Genomic DNA, 15,421 nt, shown 5'->3' with positions numbered 1-15,421 from the left:
TTTTTAATGTATGATTTAGGGTTTAAGATTTTTCAACGGTTTAGAGTTTATCTAAAGTTTAAGGTTTAACGTTTAGGATTTAGGATTTAGGGTATAAGGTATAGGGTTTAGTATTTTACCGAAGACGTAACAATATTAATTAATTTATTTTTTGTAACTATTTTTATGTATTTTTATTATTTTATTTTAAAAATATAATCTAATTTGGATATTCAATTCTATTTCTTTTTTTAAAAGATATCAAATATCAGATACTATTGGATGGTGAACCTAGAAGTTCATCGTAGGGTGAACCCAAAAATTTCTCATATACATATACCCTTGCAGGCCAAAGAATTAAGAAACCATAAACATAAATTCAACACTGTTGGTACAAAAGATACTATTATAGATCTGTCCTCTGAACTTAAATATCAACTTCATCTCCCCCCCTATCACCATCATCCTCTCTTTCTCATTTGTGAACAATAAAACTCCACAGTGCCAGACTTTCCGTTTCCTTCTGATGCAGTTTCCATTTCCATTTCCTTTCCCACAAAATATTCACTGCAATAAATTCTAAATTCTGAATCATCCACTTGTCATTTATTAACGCATACCCATTTCCCCTAAAGTCTCTCATATCATAAACACAAATATATATTCACAATTTTATTTTCCAGAAATCTAGAGAAGAAGAGAAAAAAAAAAGATCCCATGGAGATGACAAGAAGCCACTTCTTAACATTGTTACTCGGAGTCTCTATATCAGCATTAGCCATCCTACTCTTGTTCATCTTCTGCACAAGAAGAAAACATTCATCTACTGAATCTGAACAACACGACGTCGAGTCCCATGGATTCTCCTCAGAGGCAGAGAAGCTCGTGACGTTTCGCGGCGGCGAAGATCTCACTATCTGCGATATCCTCGATGCTCCCGGAGAAGTCATCGGAAAATCAAGCTACGGCACTCTGTACAAGGCTTCCTTGCAACGCAGCGGTAAAGTTAGAGTTCTCAGGTTTCTCCGACCGGTTTGCACTGTGAGATCGGATGCTAAGGAGTTTAGCGGCGTCATCGAGACGCTTGGGCTTGTTCGACATGAGAACTTGGTTCCTCTGTTGGGTTTCTATGGTGGAAACAGAGGAGAGAAGCTTATGGTTCATCCTTTCTTCTCTTCCGGGAATCTTTCCGACTTCACCGCAAGTAAGCACTCTGTTTTTTTTCTTCTAAATGATTAAACTTTTTTTTCTTTTTTTCCGACAGAAAGTAAAGAACTTTAACTTTTACGGGAAACAAACAGAATCATGTTCTACTTTGCTGGTAAAATGGTTGGAAACCTTTGCCGTTTCCATGATGTTGATATCACTTTTACATTGTGACTGCATGGCTTTGCCTTTAGATTTTGTGGCTGTAGGCGGTTTACTAAAGATTTTAATAAAATATTTTTTTTAGAAATTTTGAAAACTACAACTATATAATTTTCTTCAAAATTTTTGAGGGTTTTAGACTAATGTTTCATTTGGTTTTGTCGAGGACAGATCATGTGTACCTCAGTGCCTCATACATGTAGAAACATATACATACAAGAATGTGTGTTTATACTACATAGCTGGAATTATACAACATTAGCTGGATCATTTAATTTTTGTTTTTTTTTTCATTATTTATTTAAGCTATTTAAAAGTATATAACTCATATAGCTTTGTGTTTTGTCGGTACTGTTTTTGTTTAGTTTTTTTCTTTCACTTTTCCATTTCATTAGGACAAACACATGAAACATGTTGATCTAAAGAACATTATATTCTTTTTGGTTGGTAGGTGGAGATGATGAATCAGTAAAATGGATCAACATTTTACGCATCACTATTGGATTAACCGAAGCTCTTGATTATCTTCACAATAGGATGCAGAAACCGATAGTCCACGGCAATTTAAAATCCAAGAACGTTCTTCTGAACTCGAGTTTCGAACCTCGAGTCTCTGATTACGGTTTGCATCTCCTCTTAAACCTCACGGCAGGACAAGAGATTCTTGACGTTTCTGCAGCCGGGGGGTACAAAGCTCCTGAGTTGATAAAGGTGAAGGAAGTGAGCAAAGAGAGTGATGTGTATAGTCTCGGTGTGATCATGCTTGAGCTAGTCACTGGTAAAGAACCGATAAATAAGGATCCAACAGGAGATGATGAGTTCTATCTTCCTGATTTTGTGAGGAATGCTGTTATTGATCATAAGCTGTCTGATCTATACCGTCCTGAGATTCTCAAGAGTAGCGGTGATATGAGTGAAGAACGTGTCCTCAAGTATTTTCAGCTTGCATTGTCTTGCTGCTCTCCTTCGCCTTCCCTTAGGCCAAACATCAAGCAGGTCTTGAGGAAACTCGAAGACATCAAGAAATGTTAGAAGAATTTTGGAATGATTGAGAGTAAGAACGAAAGAAGGAACCAATACAACTCTTTACAAAGGTTCATGATTAAAAGGTCATAGTCAAAGGAAAAATAGGAGTTGCTTCCGAGGTAAAAGACTTCTGATATGATCAGTGGCCTGAGGAGATGTAGAACATTGATGTTAATGAAGATAACATGGAACAAAGTTATTACGAGAGTAACACAATTGTAAAGAGGAGAGGATTGTACTTAGAAGTTTACGCATCTTGAGGGGTCGACTATCTATTTCTTCACGAGAACTATGGTATAGTGCTATATGTCTCCGAAACTATTGCCTCTATTTATATTCCACTGAGAATAAAGTTTCATTCCTATTTCCCCCCAAATATATAAATCGAAACCTATTTTTCCTCAGCCATCGAATTAGACGGTTTAATACCGGTTTACTGTATTTAGTTGAACTGTAAACCTCTTAAAGTTAATAGTTAACCAAATAAGACCCGATTAAGATCCATTTAAACCTAATTATAACTCGATTAAAGACCCATCCACGTTTAAAAAAAAATCAGACCTAAGTTTAATCTATAGAAACCTAAAATCCCAAATTATAGAGCCGTCGAAGGAAATATCCTTGGATTTGGAAGTTAAGTCGACAAGAGATCAATGGGGCTAGTCTCTGAAGCTGTTCAAAACATGGAAGATGAATTTGACGAAGAAGCTATGGAGAGAGACAAATTTGAAATCAAGCATTTTGGTCTACTTAATTTTACTGTGTTTTGGTTTATTTCGGCTCAGGTTTAGATCATAGGTCGGATTTCATCATTAAACCGTCTAATTCAATGGTTGAGGAAAAATATGTTGAGATCTATATATTCGGGGAAAAAAGAAATGAAACTTTATTCTCGAAGAGATATATATAGAGACAATAGTTTCGGAGACAAATAGCACTATGATAGTTCTCGTGAGACAATAGTCAACCCTCTTGTGAGAGATGTGTGGGAGATAGTGTTCCGATAGGAGATATAGTGTCTATTTGTTAGTTGATCCAAAAAAAAAAAACTGACTATTCATTAACTTTTGTCTTTTCAAAGTTGATGTTGATGTTCTGTTTTATGCTTTCTGTGGTTTTCCCGGGTAAAAACCACCAAAACAGAATTTACCGAACGACCTTCTTCTCTTTATAAAATAAAAACGGCACGGTGTTTGTAAAAGAAGGGTATTGCTGTCGTTCAACGAGTAAAGAAAAATGGGCCAAATAGGCCCGTTTAAACCTGAAAGCCATACCCAGAATCTACCCAACCCAATAAGAACCCGACCCGAAACGCCTCGTAATCTTCTCGCTTCTCGTTTCAATTTTGAAACTCGTCGTCAGGAGTATCCATGCCTCTCCGAGCTTAGTTTAACGAAGATCATCGGCATTGATTCATCTCCTCTGAGAATTCACCGCACAATCTCTCCGCATCTTCCCCAAATCATGGAGTTCACAGAGGCTTACAAGCAGACAGGTCCTTGCTGCTTCTCCCCAAACTCTCGCTACGTCGCCGTCGCCAATGACTATCGCCTCGTGATCCGCGACACATTCTCGTTTCAGGTTTGAAAAAAAAAAACTAATTCGGTTCGGTAGCTTTCTCACCTAAACCCTAGATTTCACCGATGAATCTGATGTAGAATGTCAATTTTGGATCTTACCATGTGTCAAAATGCTAGTAGATCTTGCTACCTGATGATATCGTTGAAGTTTATTTTTTCTTCTGGATCTTTATGAATATTCAAAATTTATCTGTAAATATAGAATTTTAAAACTAGGAGATAATATACATATTGAAAAATAAAATGTTATTTTTAGCCAATATAAATTTAGTTCTATCGAATTTTTAAATAAAAAAAATTGAAATAATTAAACTAAATCAAAATAAATAAGATTAAATTTAATTACATTTATGATTTTATTTTTTCCAAAAAGATAAAATGAAAATATAAAAATTATAATGTTAATATTTAAAACCAAATTTTAAATTAAAATAAAATTATATTTAAAATTGTTATATCTGCGCATGGATCAAGAAAACTCCTATGTTAATGAATGTAAAGTGTTTATGTAAATGCTGCAGGTTGTGCAATTGTTTTCTTGCTTAGATAGAATAAGCTACATAGAATGGGCGCTTGACTCTGAGTACATTCTTTGTGGCCTCTACAAAAAACCAATGATTCAAGCCTGGTCACTGACACAGCCAGAGTGGACTTGCAAGATCGATGAAGGTCCCGCTGGTGTTTCATACGCTAGGTGGAGTCCAGACAGCCGTCATATACTCACAACCTCTGAGTTTCAGCTGCGGTTGACAGTTTGGTCCCTTTTGAACACAGCGTGTGTTCATGTGCAGTGGCCAAAGCATGGCTCCAAGGGAGTTTCGTTTAATAAAGATGGGAAGTTTGCTGCAATCTGCACGCGGCGTGACTGCAAGGACTATGTTAACCTTTTGTCTTGTCAGTCGTGGGAGATCATGGGTAGTTTTGCTGTTGATACCTTGGATTTGGCTGATCTTGAGTGGTCGCCTGATGATAGTTCTATTGTGGTGTGGGATTCGCCTCTTGAATATAAGGTATGTGTTGTTTTGGTCGTGGTCATAGCTACCAATGGTTATGTTTGGTTTTGTCGTGGATATCTCTTAAGTTTGTGTAACCTTTGGGCAGGTTCTAATCTATTCTCCAGATGGTAGGTGTCTGTTTAAGTATCAGGCATATGAATGTGGACTTGGTGTGAAGACTGTTTCCTGGTCTCCGTGTGGTCAGTTTCTTGCCATTGGTAGCTATGACCAGATGCTACGGGTCCTGAATCACCTTACTTGGAAAACATTCGCTGAGTTCTTACACCTATCAACTGTTCGTGCCCCCTGTCGTGCTGCTATTTTCAAGGTAAAGGTCTTTCCATAATGCTGGTTGTCAATGCAGGCGTGTAGTAGTAACCTATTGGTCGTTGTTTTTTTTTCTAGGAAGTTGATGAACCCTTGCAGCTCGACATGTCTGAGTTATCGTTGGATGACAACTTTATGCCAAGCAATTATGGTAACAAACCTGTTCTTTGTCTTCTGACAGGGACATCTTTCAGAACACTCTTTTGTGTGTAGTCGTTATAAACATCTTCATTGATTGCTTGTTTTTCATGTGGTTATATGTTCAGATGCTTCGGAAGGCTATATTAGTGTCAGGTATGAAGTGATGGATTTACCAGTAGCACTTCCTTTTCAGAAACCTCTCGTGGACAAGCCTAACCCAAAACAAGGAGTTGGTAAGCTTTCTCTTCTGCATCCAAACGCAATCTAGGAAACTGCAGGCCGATGTGGAAAATTGCTAAACTCTTTCAAACTGTTCTTAGGGCTTTTGGCTTGGAGCAAAGACAGCCAGTACATATGCACACGAAACGACAGCATGCCAACCGCCCTATGGATATGGGACATGCAACGCCTCGAAGTTGCAGCCATCCTGGTCCAGAAGGAACCTATCCGAGCCGCTGTCTGGGATCCAACCTGCACTCGCCTTCTCCTATGCACTGGAAGCTCTCACCTCTACATGTGGACTCCCTCGGGTGCGTTCTGTGTATGCAATCCTCTCCCGGGATTCTCCATTACTGACCTCAAATGGAACATTGATGGAAGCTGTCTCCTTCTCAAAGACAAAGATGCGTTCTGCTGTGCCACTGTCCCGCCTCTTCCTGAGTCCAGCGACTACAGCTCTGATGACTGAGGATTCCTTATCTAGTTATCTATTTCTTTGTAAAAGTTGCAGCCTTGTGTGTCTCTCAATTTTAGGAGTGTTTCCTTCCCCTCGACTTTTATTAGTGATTGTTAACTATTTTCAATGTATAAAAAGGTTTTAACAAAAAATACCGTTTAAGTTCTTCATACAACAAAAGAAAGTTTTTATTTCAGGGATTAGGCTCCTGCTTGATGCTGGTGTATGGACTCAACAGATAAAAAGGTATTCACCAAAACTATCTGGTGTCTGTGAAATAGGTTTCTGTGTGTGTTAATGAACATTCAGTATAGGGTCATGATTACTTTGGCTTTTTAATCATAATGTTACATGATCCTTTAATAAATACTCTGGAATATCCTCGAAACCTCGTTGTCAATGTCGACAAGGAGAATAGGATATTTCCGTTTAATATTCATATGCAAGTTGTGCATCTCTCTTTCAAGTGTATGTACTCTGTAGCTTGTGGTCCATTATCTTTATCGATGAGTGCTGACTTTTACCTAACCTATGAGACAAAACATTTGCTGCTAGATTCTTAATACTGGTCCCTCTTGCAACTTGTTCATCTTGATTCACTCCCCCTTCTCCTCTTGTATAAACATTTAGGTACACTCACTTATTCAAGCTGTTACTGTTAAGTATTTATGTTAGGAGGTTGAAACTAGGGCTAGGCATCATTACTCGTTACTCGCCTTAAACTCGTTACTTGACTCGTATCCGCCGTGAAAATTCAAGTACTCAGTGTTGTCAAAGCAAGTAACAAGTAGACAATTTTCATTATTTGCAAGACCAAGTCAAGTATCAAGTATCATTATTATTTTTAGTATTTGACTCGTTACGCCCCGTTATTTGTCCCATGACTTGCTATTTGTTACATGATCTATTATTTATTTGTTAATATTTGTCTTTTCTTTTACTTACATTTTGGATTGGACACAAATATTCATTATTTTTTTTATACTTGTTACTTGTTTCGTATCCATCTTGATTTTTAAATAGTCGTTGTCGTCTAGTCAAGCATTACGTAAAGAAGACAAATAAAAATATATATATATGCATATTTCGATATATATAAACATTGTATAATTTTCACGATAACAAGAAATTTTTCTCTAAACAAGTAACATGTAATAACAACTCATATAACTAAATTTTTAAGTAGAAAAAACAAAACAAATTTGTATTTCTATTTGAAACCTTGATTGTGTGTTTTGCGTTTGCGTTTACACGTGAAATGGTTGGAGAGCCTTCAGTTTGTGTTTGACGTGTGCGTTTGCAATGAATAATAATTTCTTTTTATTATTATTCCGGATAATTGTGTTGATTTCTTAGTTTCAGCTACTAAAAAACATGTTATTGCTTTACTTTGTCTTGGTTCTAAACCACTGACTCATCGTGGATTGCAGTATCTAACATCTAGTTAAGTTTTTAGAGATGGAAACTAAATCCTTGGAGAGAACTTTCTTGGAAACAATAACTTAAGGAACAGAACATTCATACAAATTTGTTGCAAGAGTTCTTAGCACACACTAACCTATACTTCACTTCCTCTGTACAATTAACTTATACAATGAAACTGATCACACTTTTTGAATGTTAAATGCATCATTCACAGATCACTTGACGATGAAGATGAATTGCTCTGACTTCTTTGGAGCTCCTCCTGCACATCACTTCTCTTCCTTTTCCGTCCTAAATTCACGGGAGCTTCATACTTGCCAGCGTCTAGAGGAAAGTTGAGCACGGCTTTTCTTCCCCGGAGCTTGAAAGCTGCACAGTCATATGCTCTTGCAGCATCAACATTACTTTCAAATGTTCCTAGCCAGATCCGAGATCCTTTCTTTGCAGGATCCCGAATCTCTGCTGCAAATTTTCCCCACGGCCTTCTTCTCACTCCTCGGTAATGCCTCGGTTCTTCTTCTTCTTCCAACCTCTTTGCTTCTTTCCTGGGTGAGACACTCTGATCAGTCTCATGTGGTGATGAATTCTGCTCTGAAGATGATTCAGCTTCCACTTGTAAAAACTCTCTGACGAACGAATCCGGATCAAGAACTGGTGAATCAGGTTCTTGTTTAGGAACTTGATTCATCACAGGCTCTATACACCAGAGTCCTGAGACAAAAGAAGCATTAAAGTCAAAATCTCCCATGAAACCATCAGCAACCAAAAAGTCTTCCAAGAGATGCTCCTGTATAGCATCCAAATCAGAGCTTTCCTCAAACGCAGCCATTTTTTTTCTTCTAGACAAGGCAGGTGAGAGAGGAAAAAACGAGAGAGAGAGAGAGAGACAGAGTCTGCAAATGATGTTTGAACAAAAGCTTTGATATTTTGCTTTCTATATATAAAAGGTAAAGAAGAGGAGACAAGAAGGTAATCACAAAGTTTCAGCAGCCAGGGATGGTGTAGGGACACAAACTCTTATGGTTTTGTCGCTCTCTTAGTGGGTTTTATAGATGTGTAATAATTCTTATCTATCAATACAATTTATGAAGACAACGTAGAACTTTTTGTAAGGACCTTCATCAACTTGTTGCATGACGTGACACTTCACATGGAAAACTGTAATTAACCTATAGTTTTTACATCCTGGTTCTAAGGATGAATCTTCTCATTTCTGTAACTATGTTCAATTTGTCTTCTACGTCCCTGATGGTGACTACTAAAAAAACATTTGATTCTCAACGGCATTGCATTATTATTATTTTTTGGTTTATTGTTTGTTAACATCACATTATCTTATTTGTTTCTATTAGAAGTTTAGAAATTATTGGTATTGTGCATAATGACCAATATATCTATGATGTCATATACTCCCTCCGGTTTCACAAAAATAGACTTTTTAGTATTTTCACACATATTAAGAACACACATTAAACTACCATATTAAATGTATCGTTTTCTGTAATTTTCAATTTTCAATAATTTTTAACCAATAATAATTCAATAAAGTCAATTAATTTTCTTGAAGTTTACAATTTTTTCATAGAAAACACAAAATACATATTTTTGAAATAATTTTTTTTTCTAAAAAATCTATCATTAAGGAATGGAGGGAGTATATTTTATAAGTCATCCTGACATTGTTTGTAAGTAATGACAATAATAGACTAATAAACCAATTTATTTCAGAATTCTTCGTAAAGGAACAATCCACTAAAAATCTACATTTGATTGCAACAAATAAACATTTAATTATTTATTTTATTTGATCAAAACATTTCCTTAGTTTAATATTGATTTTTTAATATGATTCTACGGTTTGGCCAAATTATAAGGATTACATTTACTAATCTATCTTCAAACTCTGTTAGTGACTAGGACAATGCATCAGAAAGATTCTTTCCTTGCATCAAATAACTTTTCAATATATGTACAAAAAAATTTGATCAATGAATATATGTAAATTAGTTTTCTGTAAATGAGACCCGAATCACACACAAAAATTACTATAAATGTGTTTTTTCTAGAAATATGAAATTCTAAAAATACTGATATTTTCGCGATCATGAAGTATTTGAGATTGCACTGTTACCTGAATGAAAATGAATCAAACATATAAAGAAAACAGTGCTTAAAAGCTTCATAATGGATACATTTTCAAAGAGGAAAGACAGCTCAATCAAGTTGTTTTCCTGGTAGGCCTCTCCTGGTGGGGAATGATTTGAAGCAACTTGATTTTTAGATATTTTTATTAATTTCGGAGGCTCCACATAATTAAACCTAATCCACCCTCTTTTTCTTATTTATTATAAATAGCATATAGTATGATTAATTTGGATGCCCTATGTGCGTATTTTGATAATTTATATATATATTGGCGCCACCATCCATTATTGCTGATTATTGATAAGTTTTTGTTTGGTTGTCATTGGCATGTTAATTAATTGTATCTTCAAAATGAATATGGTTATCGCGTTCCTAATACTTTTTAAGTTGTTTTGTGTGGTGGTTCCTAGCATAGTGTATTCTTAATCTTTTTTTTTTTTGAGAGAGATATATACCACAATCAGTAAGTTAGTTAATAGTTTGCATATATAACATGACAATAAGATTTAAAAAAATGACAATAATACAAATTTCGCGCAGATGCAACTAAACGTTTCAAATACCATCACATTCATGCTATTACGGAATCATTATAAATGTACTCATTTGTGTTGGTTTGTTTTAATGAATGAAGTGATATCACTGAGATTATCATAGATTACTATATACTCCCTCCGTTCCTTAAAGATAAATATTCTAGAGAAAAATTTTGTTTCTAAAAAATTCATTTTTTACATTTTTAATGCATGTTTTATTAACTAATTGTAAACTTCAAAAATCTTAATTGCACTAATTGATTTTTTATTGGCTTAAAATTGTGGAAAGAAGATAAACACAAAAAATTATGCAAATTTAATGTGTTTTATTAAAATGTGTGAAAAAACTAGAATATGGATCTTTTAGGAACATAGGGGAGTATATTTTTTGCTAATAAAAGAGATATTTGCAAGTACTCATTTTTTTTTTTTTTTTGCTAATAGATGATTACCATAGATGATATTATTTGCAAGTTATATAATTTAACCATGCGAATTTGAAACTAATCTTGTTTCTATGATCTCTTAAAGATAAGACGATGGGGGCATACGTGGTCAATGCCGTAGACAGTCAAGTGATAAACCTATAAGTGATGCCAAAAAAAAAAACCCTACAAGTTTATCTGCAACTACCGATCTCTGAAATGCTTACAACTATGTAAATGAAGTCTAACACTACTTTATTGTTTGGCATGTATCTCTTTCCCCTTGTTAACTGGTTCCTTCACGTTTTTTAGATGCTATGTTAGGAATTCGACATCGGAATGAAATATTGTTTTGAACAACTGTAGATTTGGACCAAAATTCATGGTAATTTTTAGGACCTATCAACTAGAAGACTCCAATTCTAGTCTTCCATAAAATGAATCACTGAAACATGAAACCACAATATATGTATGAATTAGTATATTAATTTATTGTATATATATTTTTATTTAATTACGGATATTTAAGGGCCAAATAAACATGATGACACAAACAGATTAAAACAAACTTAGCGTGACATAACGTAGATGTCCCTTTAGTACTGACTTCGTTTTCGCATGGAAGCATGAATGTGTACCGTACCGTGCACGTAGACTTCTTCATAAAACCCTCTTTCCCCCAACAAACCCCAGTCACAAATTCTCAGCTATTGAGATTTTAGCATTTCATCCTAAAAATGTTCTTTCAGATTATTCAGGGGGTTTTCACCGGCGTTGAGGCATTAGCTCTATTGGCATTCGCTGGTATAACCCTTGGCGGCTCAGCAGTGGGACTAGCTTTAAGCACGCCGCTTTTTATCCTATTCAGTCCGATTCTCGTGCCAGCAACTATAGCCACCACTTTGTTAACTACGGGTTTCACGACCTCCGGGGGCTTAGGAATGGTGGCTCTCCGCATCTTCTGGAAACTCTTCAAGTAATTAAATTAAACAAAACCGTTAATTGAAAGCCACTCGAAAAATGTGGTCTATTTATAATGACTGAGGCATTATGCATATGAATCTACATGGAAATATGTAAATTTAATACATATGCTTGGCTATAAATATAATTATTTACATCAACGAAGATTCAGGTACATAGTTTCGTAGCTACAAATATATAATGCGTCACCATCTTCCGGCTTACCAAGTAATTAACAAACCTGCGTTGATGACACACTTAAGATTAACTATTCTAAAACACATTAGACGATTAGTGTCGAGTGTTCAGGAGGCTGATTTCGCTATATTAGTTTCTGAACATAAAATAATTTATTTCTAATTTTAAATATATAATCGTGTGTGCAGGCGTCTTAGGAAGAAGGGGAAAGGAACGCCAAAAATTCCGGGATTGGCCCCGGGGGCTCCAGATTCTGATCCAGTGTCTGGAGGATAAACGGAGTAGGCTTTCGTAGTATGAGATAATCTATGGAGGAATTTAATGAGAATTGCTGGGGTTCCTTAAATAAAACCTAAAATTATCCAGTGTCTTTAACGTAATACTGATTACGCGCGGATGAAACTAATGTTTCATATACCATTTTTCAAATGTATATCGTGTTACGAAATTATAATAAATGTACTCGATCATGTTGTATATATTAAAGAATTAAGTGATATCACTGAGATTACCATAGATGATTATATTCAAGTTACATTATTGATTCAATGAATTATTCGACTTTGAAACTAATGTTATTTCTACCATTTTGTTTTAAAAGATAAACCTTAAAGTTCATCATTTGCAACTATCGATTTCTGATTTTGTTTTCTGCATGCTATATAACCTGACGATAATCGTACCATAAACAAAAATTGAGTTTTTATTTGATGTTAAGAGCTTCTCCATTTATTTGAAGTAACATAAGCTGATTCTTGTCACTGTTTATCTTCATTTATAATGTAAAATAAAATATCATGATAAAACTATACTAAAATACCAATATTATATGGATAAATATTTGAAAAATCATCTTCATCATGAGATGCTCCAATTTTTTTTTTTGGTTTCAAAACTAAAATTTGACATGTATTTGCCTCTTGGAATCTAGCTCCATCACGTTTAATTTGTAGCTGTTATGTTACAAAAATACGACATCGGAGATGAAATGCTTTTTACACCTTACTGGCTACATCGTGACAAGCATAGATGTAGTTGTTCGGACGCCTGCATAGTGATTTAATCGGCAGATCGGCTCCACCAACAACGTTAATCTTTTCATCATGTAAAATAAATAAAAAGTAATCAGAATTAAGGAAAACTTAATCATGTAGTAGCTTGGTACGTAATTGCGTGTGTCTAGTTAATGAGAAAGCCTTCCTCCTCGCTTTATTATTTCATAATTTTGTTTGTTTGTTTAAGCGCCAATTCTATTGCCAAATCAGACTTTACATACGAGTGTTTTAGACTTTTTAATATATCTAAACCAAGAGGATTCAAATCAGACTTTACATACGAGTGTTTTAGACTCTTGGTTTAGATATATTAATGCATTTCAGTTGACAAAAAAAAAAAAGACTTTTTAATCTATATAGTTACAAAATTTATGCAAGAACTAACCAAAGAGAAGTTTTAAGAAGAATGATACGTAATCTGTAAATTTTATGAACAATTTGTTTCAAAGTCCTTAAGCCAAATGGTTGAAGTGAGAATTTGTAGCGGAGGCAGCTCTCGGGTCTCGAGTTCGACATAATAAGAAGCCTTGCTCGTATAATCTCGCGAACGGTAAGCTCTTACAAGAAAGATAAAATACCAAGATCATGACAACCCACACAATATATGACGAAGCAGATGTGGCGTGACGAAACATAGATCTCCATTTACTCGCATAATTTTGCATGGAAGCATGAATGTGTACGTGTACACAAACATCTCACAAGTCCTTCATAAAACCTTCTTTCTCCTGGCCATCACCAAAACACATCAAAACAAATAAATAGTACCCATTCAAACCAAATTTCAGATTTAATTCTATATCCAAAAATGCTCTCTTCTCTCATCCAAATTTTTCAGGTTTTCCAAGTTACTAGTGCTGTCGTTGTAACAGCAGTCTTGTTCGCTTTGGCGGGCATAACCCTAGCCGGCTCAGTCGTGGGATTAATCGTAGCCACACCTCTTTTCGTAATATTCAGTCCGGTTCTCGTACCAGCAACTATAGCTTCCACTCTCTTAGCCACCAATCTCTCGGCCGGTGCATTATTTGGAGTGACGGCGGCTGCTCTTATAGTCTGGCTCCTTAAGTAAAATCTTAACAAAACACTTTTTTCCTTTTTAATATGCTCATCAACATATCTTTTCCCCCATCATACATCAGCACATCTAGGTTTATGATTGATTCGGTTCTGTTTATTAGTTATTTATGGATGGTCATACTCGTTACAAAAACTAGCTGTAATATAAATCAAAAACCAAGAACCTAAACTCAATTCCTACGTAAAGTTTTAAATTTCAGTCAGTCAATATGTTCAGTTTTTTTTATCAAGCGTACTTTAAAAACTGTGAATGTATACAAAAAAGTTTTAAAATAGCTTGACATATATACATTTGTGTGAGTGTTATGCAGGCATAGAATGGGAGTACACCCGAAGAATAATCCACCTCCAGCAGGAGCTCCACCCACAGAAGCAGCTAAACCGACAGATAAACCAGCTGAAGGAGCAACAGATAAACCAAAAGATAATCCGACTGGAGGAGCAGCCGATAACCCAGGAGGTAAATCGGATGGAGGAGAAACAGATAAGCCAGAAAGTAAACCAGCTGGAGGACCAGTAAATAAACCAAAAGATAAACCCGCTGGAGGACCGACGGATAAGCCAGGAAGTAAGCCAGCAGATAAACCCGCTGGAGGACCAACAGATAAGCCAGAAAATAAACCGGCTGAAGAGGCATCAAATAAACCAAAAGATAAACCCGCTGGTGAACCAACAGATAAGCCAGAAAGTAAACCATCTAGAGAGGCATCAAATAAACGAAAAGATAAACCCGCTGGAGGACCAACAGATAAGCGAGAAAGTAAACCGGCTGGAGAGGCATCAAATAAACCAAAAGATAAACCTGCTGGTGGACCAACAACTAAGCCAGAAAGTAAACCAGCTGGAGAGGTATCAAATAAACCAAAAGATAAACCCGTTGGTGGACCAACAGATAAGCCAGGAAATAAACCAGCTGGAGGACCAGCAGATAAACCAAAAGATAACCCTGCTGGAGGACCAACAGATAAACCAGCAGATAAACCGACCGGAGGGACTGAAAATAAACCGGCTGAAGAGGCAGCAAACAAACCGATTGGAAAACCAAAAAATAAACCGGCCGGAGAGAATAAACCACCGGCATGGTATAGCTGAATGGAGTAGTTTGAAATTAAAGTATTGGGTTCCATAAATTATTCCTAATTTATCCTACACTACATGTTTCATAATCATTTCTATGAATGTACGACTTGTTACAAAGAAATGATAAACAGTGTACATAATTTTCTTTGTAAATTTATTAAATTGATGTGGATATCATTATAACTGACGTTAAAGTATATCGACCAATGCGATAACCAAATCATCGGTATATACCTAAGACTTCCTTTTTAAAAATGAATCTGATACTAATTTAATGTACGACTTCCAATAACCAATCTTCTTGCATTTTTCATTGCCATTTATCTTGAACGCCTCTCTTTCTAGTATGAGACATTAACATTGCGCTCTTGTCACAATGAAACCATGGAAAAATTCGGCTCTTTAACCACGAATGTGGCAACACA

The 15,421-nt window shown here is 35.6% G+C and overlaps 5 protein-coding genes across 5 annotated transcripts; 4 read left to right on the top strand and 1 right to left on the bottom strand.

Annotated features, from left to right (window-relative positions):
- Positions 1–365: 365 nt before the first annotated feature.
- Positions 366–2,740, top strand: LOC106316028 (putative kinase-like protein TMKL1). Its single transcript, XM_013753890.1, has 2 exons — positions 366–1,183; positions 1,799–2,740. Exons 1-2 carry the CDS (start codon positions 697–699, stop codon positions 2,377–2,379), a joined length of 1,068 nt encoding a protein of 355 aa, XP_013609344.1. The 5' UTR covers positions 366–696; the 3' UTR covers positions 2,380–2,740.
- Positions 2,741–3,694: 954 nt separating this feature from the next.
- On the top strand, positions 3,695–6,277 carry LOC106313622 (WD repeat-containing protein WRAP73). Its single transcript, XM_013751492.1, has 6 exons — positions 3,695–3,954; positions 4,475–4,963; positions 5,055–5,276; positions 5,354–5,426; positions 5,542–5,649; positions 5,737–6,277. Exons 1-6 carry the CDS (start codon positions 3,838–3,840, stop codon positions 6,102–6,104), a joined length of 1,377 nt encoding a protein of 458 aa, XP_013606946.1. The 5' UTR covers positions 3,695–3,837; the 3' UTR covers positions 6,105–6,277.
- A 1,276-nt stretch (positions 6,278–7,553) lies between these two features.
- LOC106313555 (ethylene-responsive transcription factor ERF106) lies at positions 7,554–8,534 on the bottom strand. The gene has a single exon (XM_013751400.1). The coding sequence runs from the start codon at positions 8,344–8,346 to the stop codon at positions 7,726–7,728; it is 621 nt and encodes a 206-aa protein (XP_013606854.1). The 5' UTR covers positions 8,347–8,534; the 3' UTR covers positions 7,554–7,725.
- Positions 8,535–11,300: 2,766 nt separating this feature from the next.
- Positions 11,301–12,333, top strand: LOC106317110 (oleosin-B2-like). The gene is made up of 2 exons (XM_013754964.1): positions 11,301–11,599; positions 11,973–12,333. Exons 1-2 carry the CDS (start codon positions 11,361–11,363, stop codon positions 12,058–12,060), a joined length of 327 nt encoding a protein of 108 aa, XP_013610418.1. The 5' UTR covers positions 11,301–11,360; the 3' UTR covers positions 12,061–12,333.
- A 1,262-nt stretch (positions 12,334–13,595) lies between these two features.
- On the top strand, positions 13,596–15,179 carry LOC106316754 (serine-rich 25 kDa antigen protein-like). Its single transcript, XM_013754627.1, has 2 exons — positions 13,596–13,904; positions 14,228–15,179. Exons 1-2 carry the CDS (start codon positions 13,648–13,650, stop codon positions 15,006–15,008), a joined length of 1,038 nt encoding a protein of 345 aa, XP_013610081.1. The 5' UTR covers positions 13,596–13,647; the 3' UTR covers positions 15,009–15,179.
- Positions 15,180–15,421: the final 242 nt, after the last annotated feature.

The sequence above is a fragment of the Brassica oleracea genome, chromosome C9 (genome assembly GCF_000695525.1).
Source record: "Brassica oleracea var. oleracea cultivar TO1000 chromosome C9, BOL, whole genome shotgun sequence".
In the NCBI taxonomy this organism is placed as follows: Eukaryota; Viridiplantae; Streptophyta; class Magnoliopsida; order Brassicales; family Brassicaceae; genus Brassica; species Brassica oleracea.
The sequence above is the reverse complement of the archived record's forward strand: the minus strand, read 5'-3'. Positions and strand labels throughout refer to the sequence as shown.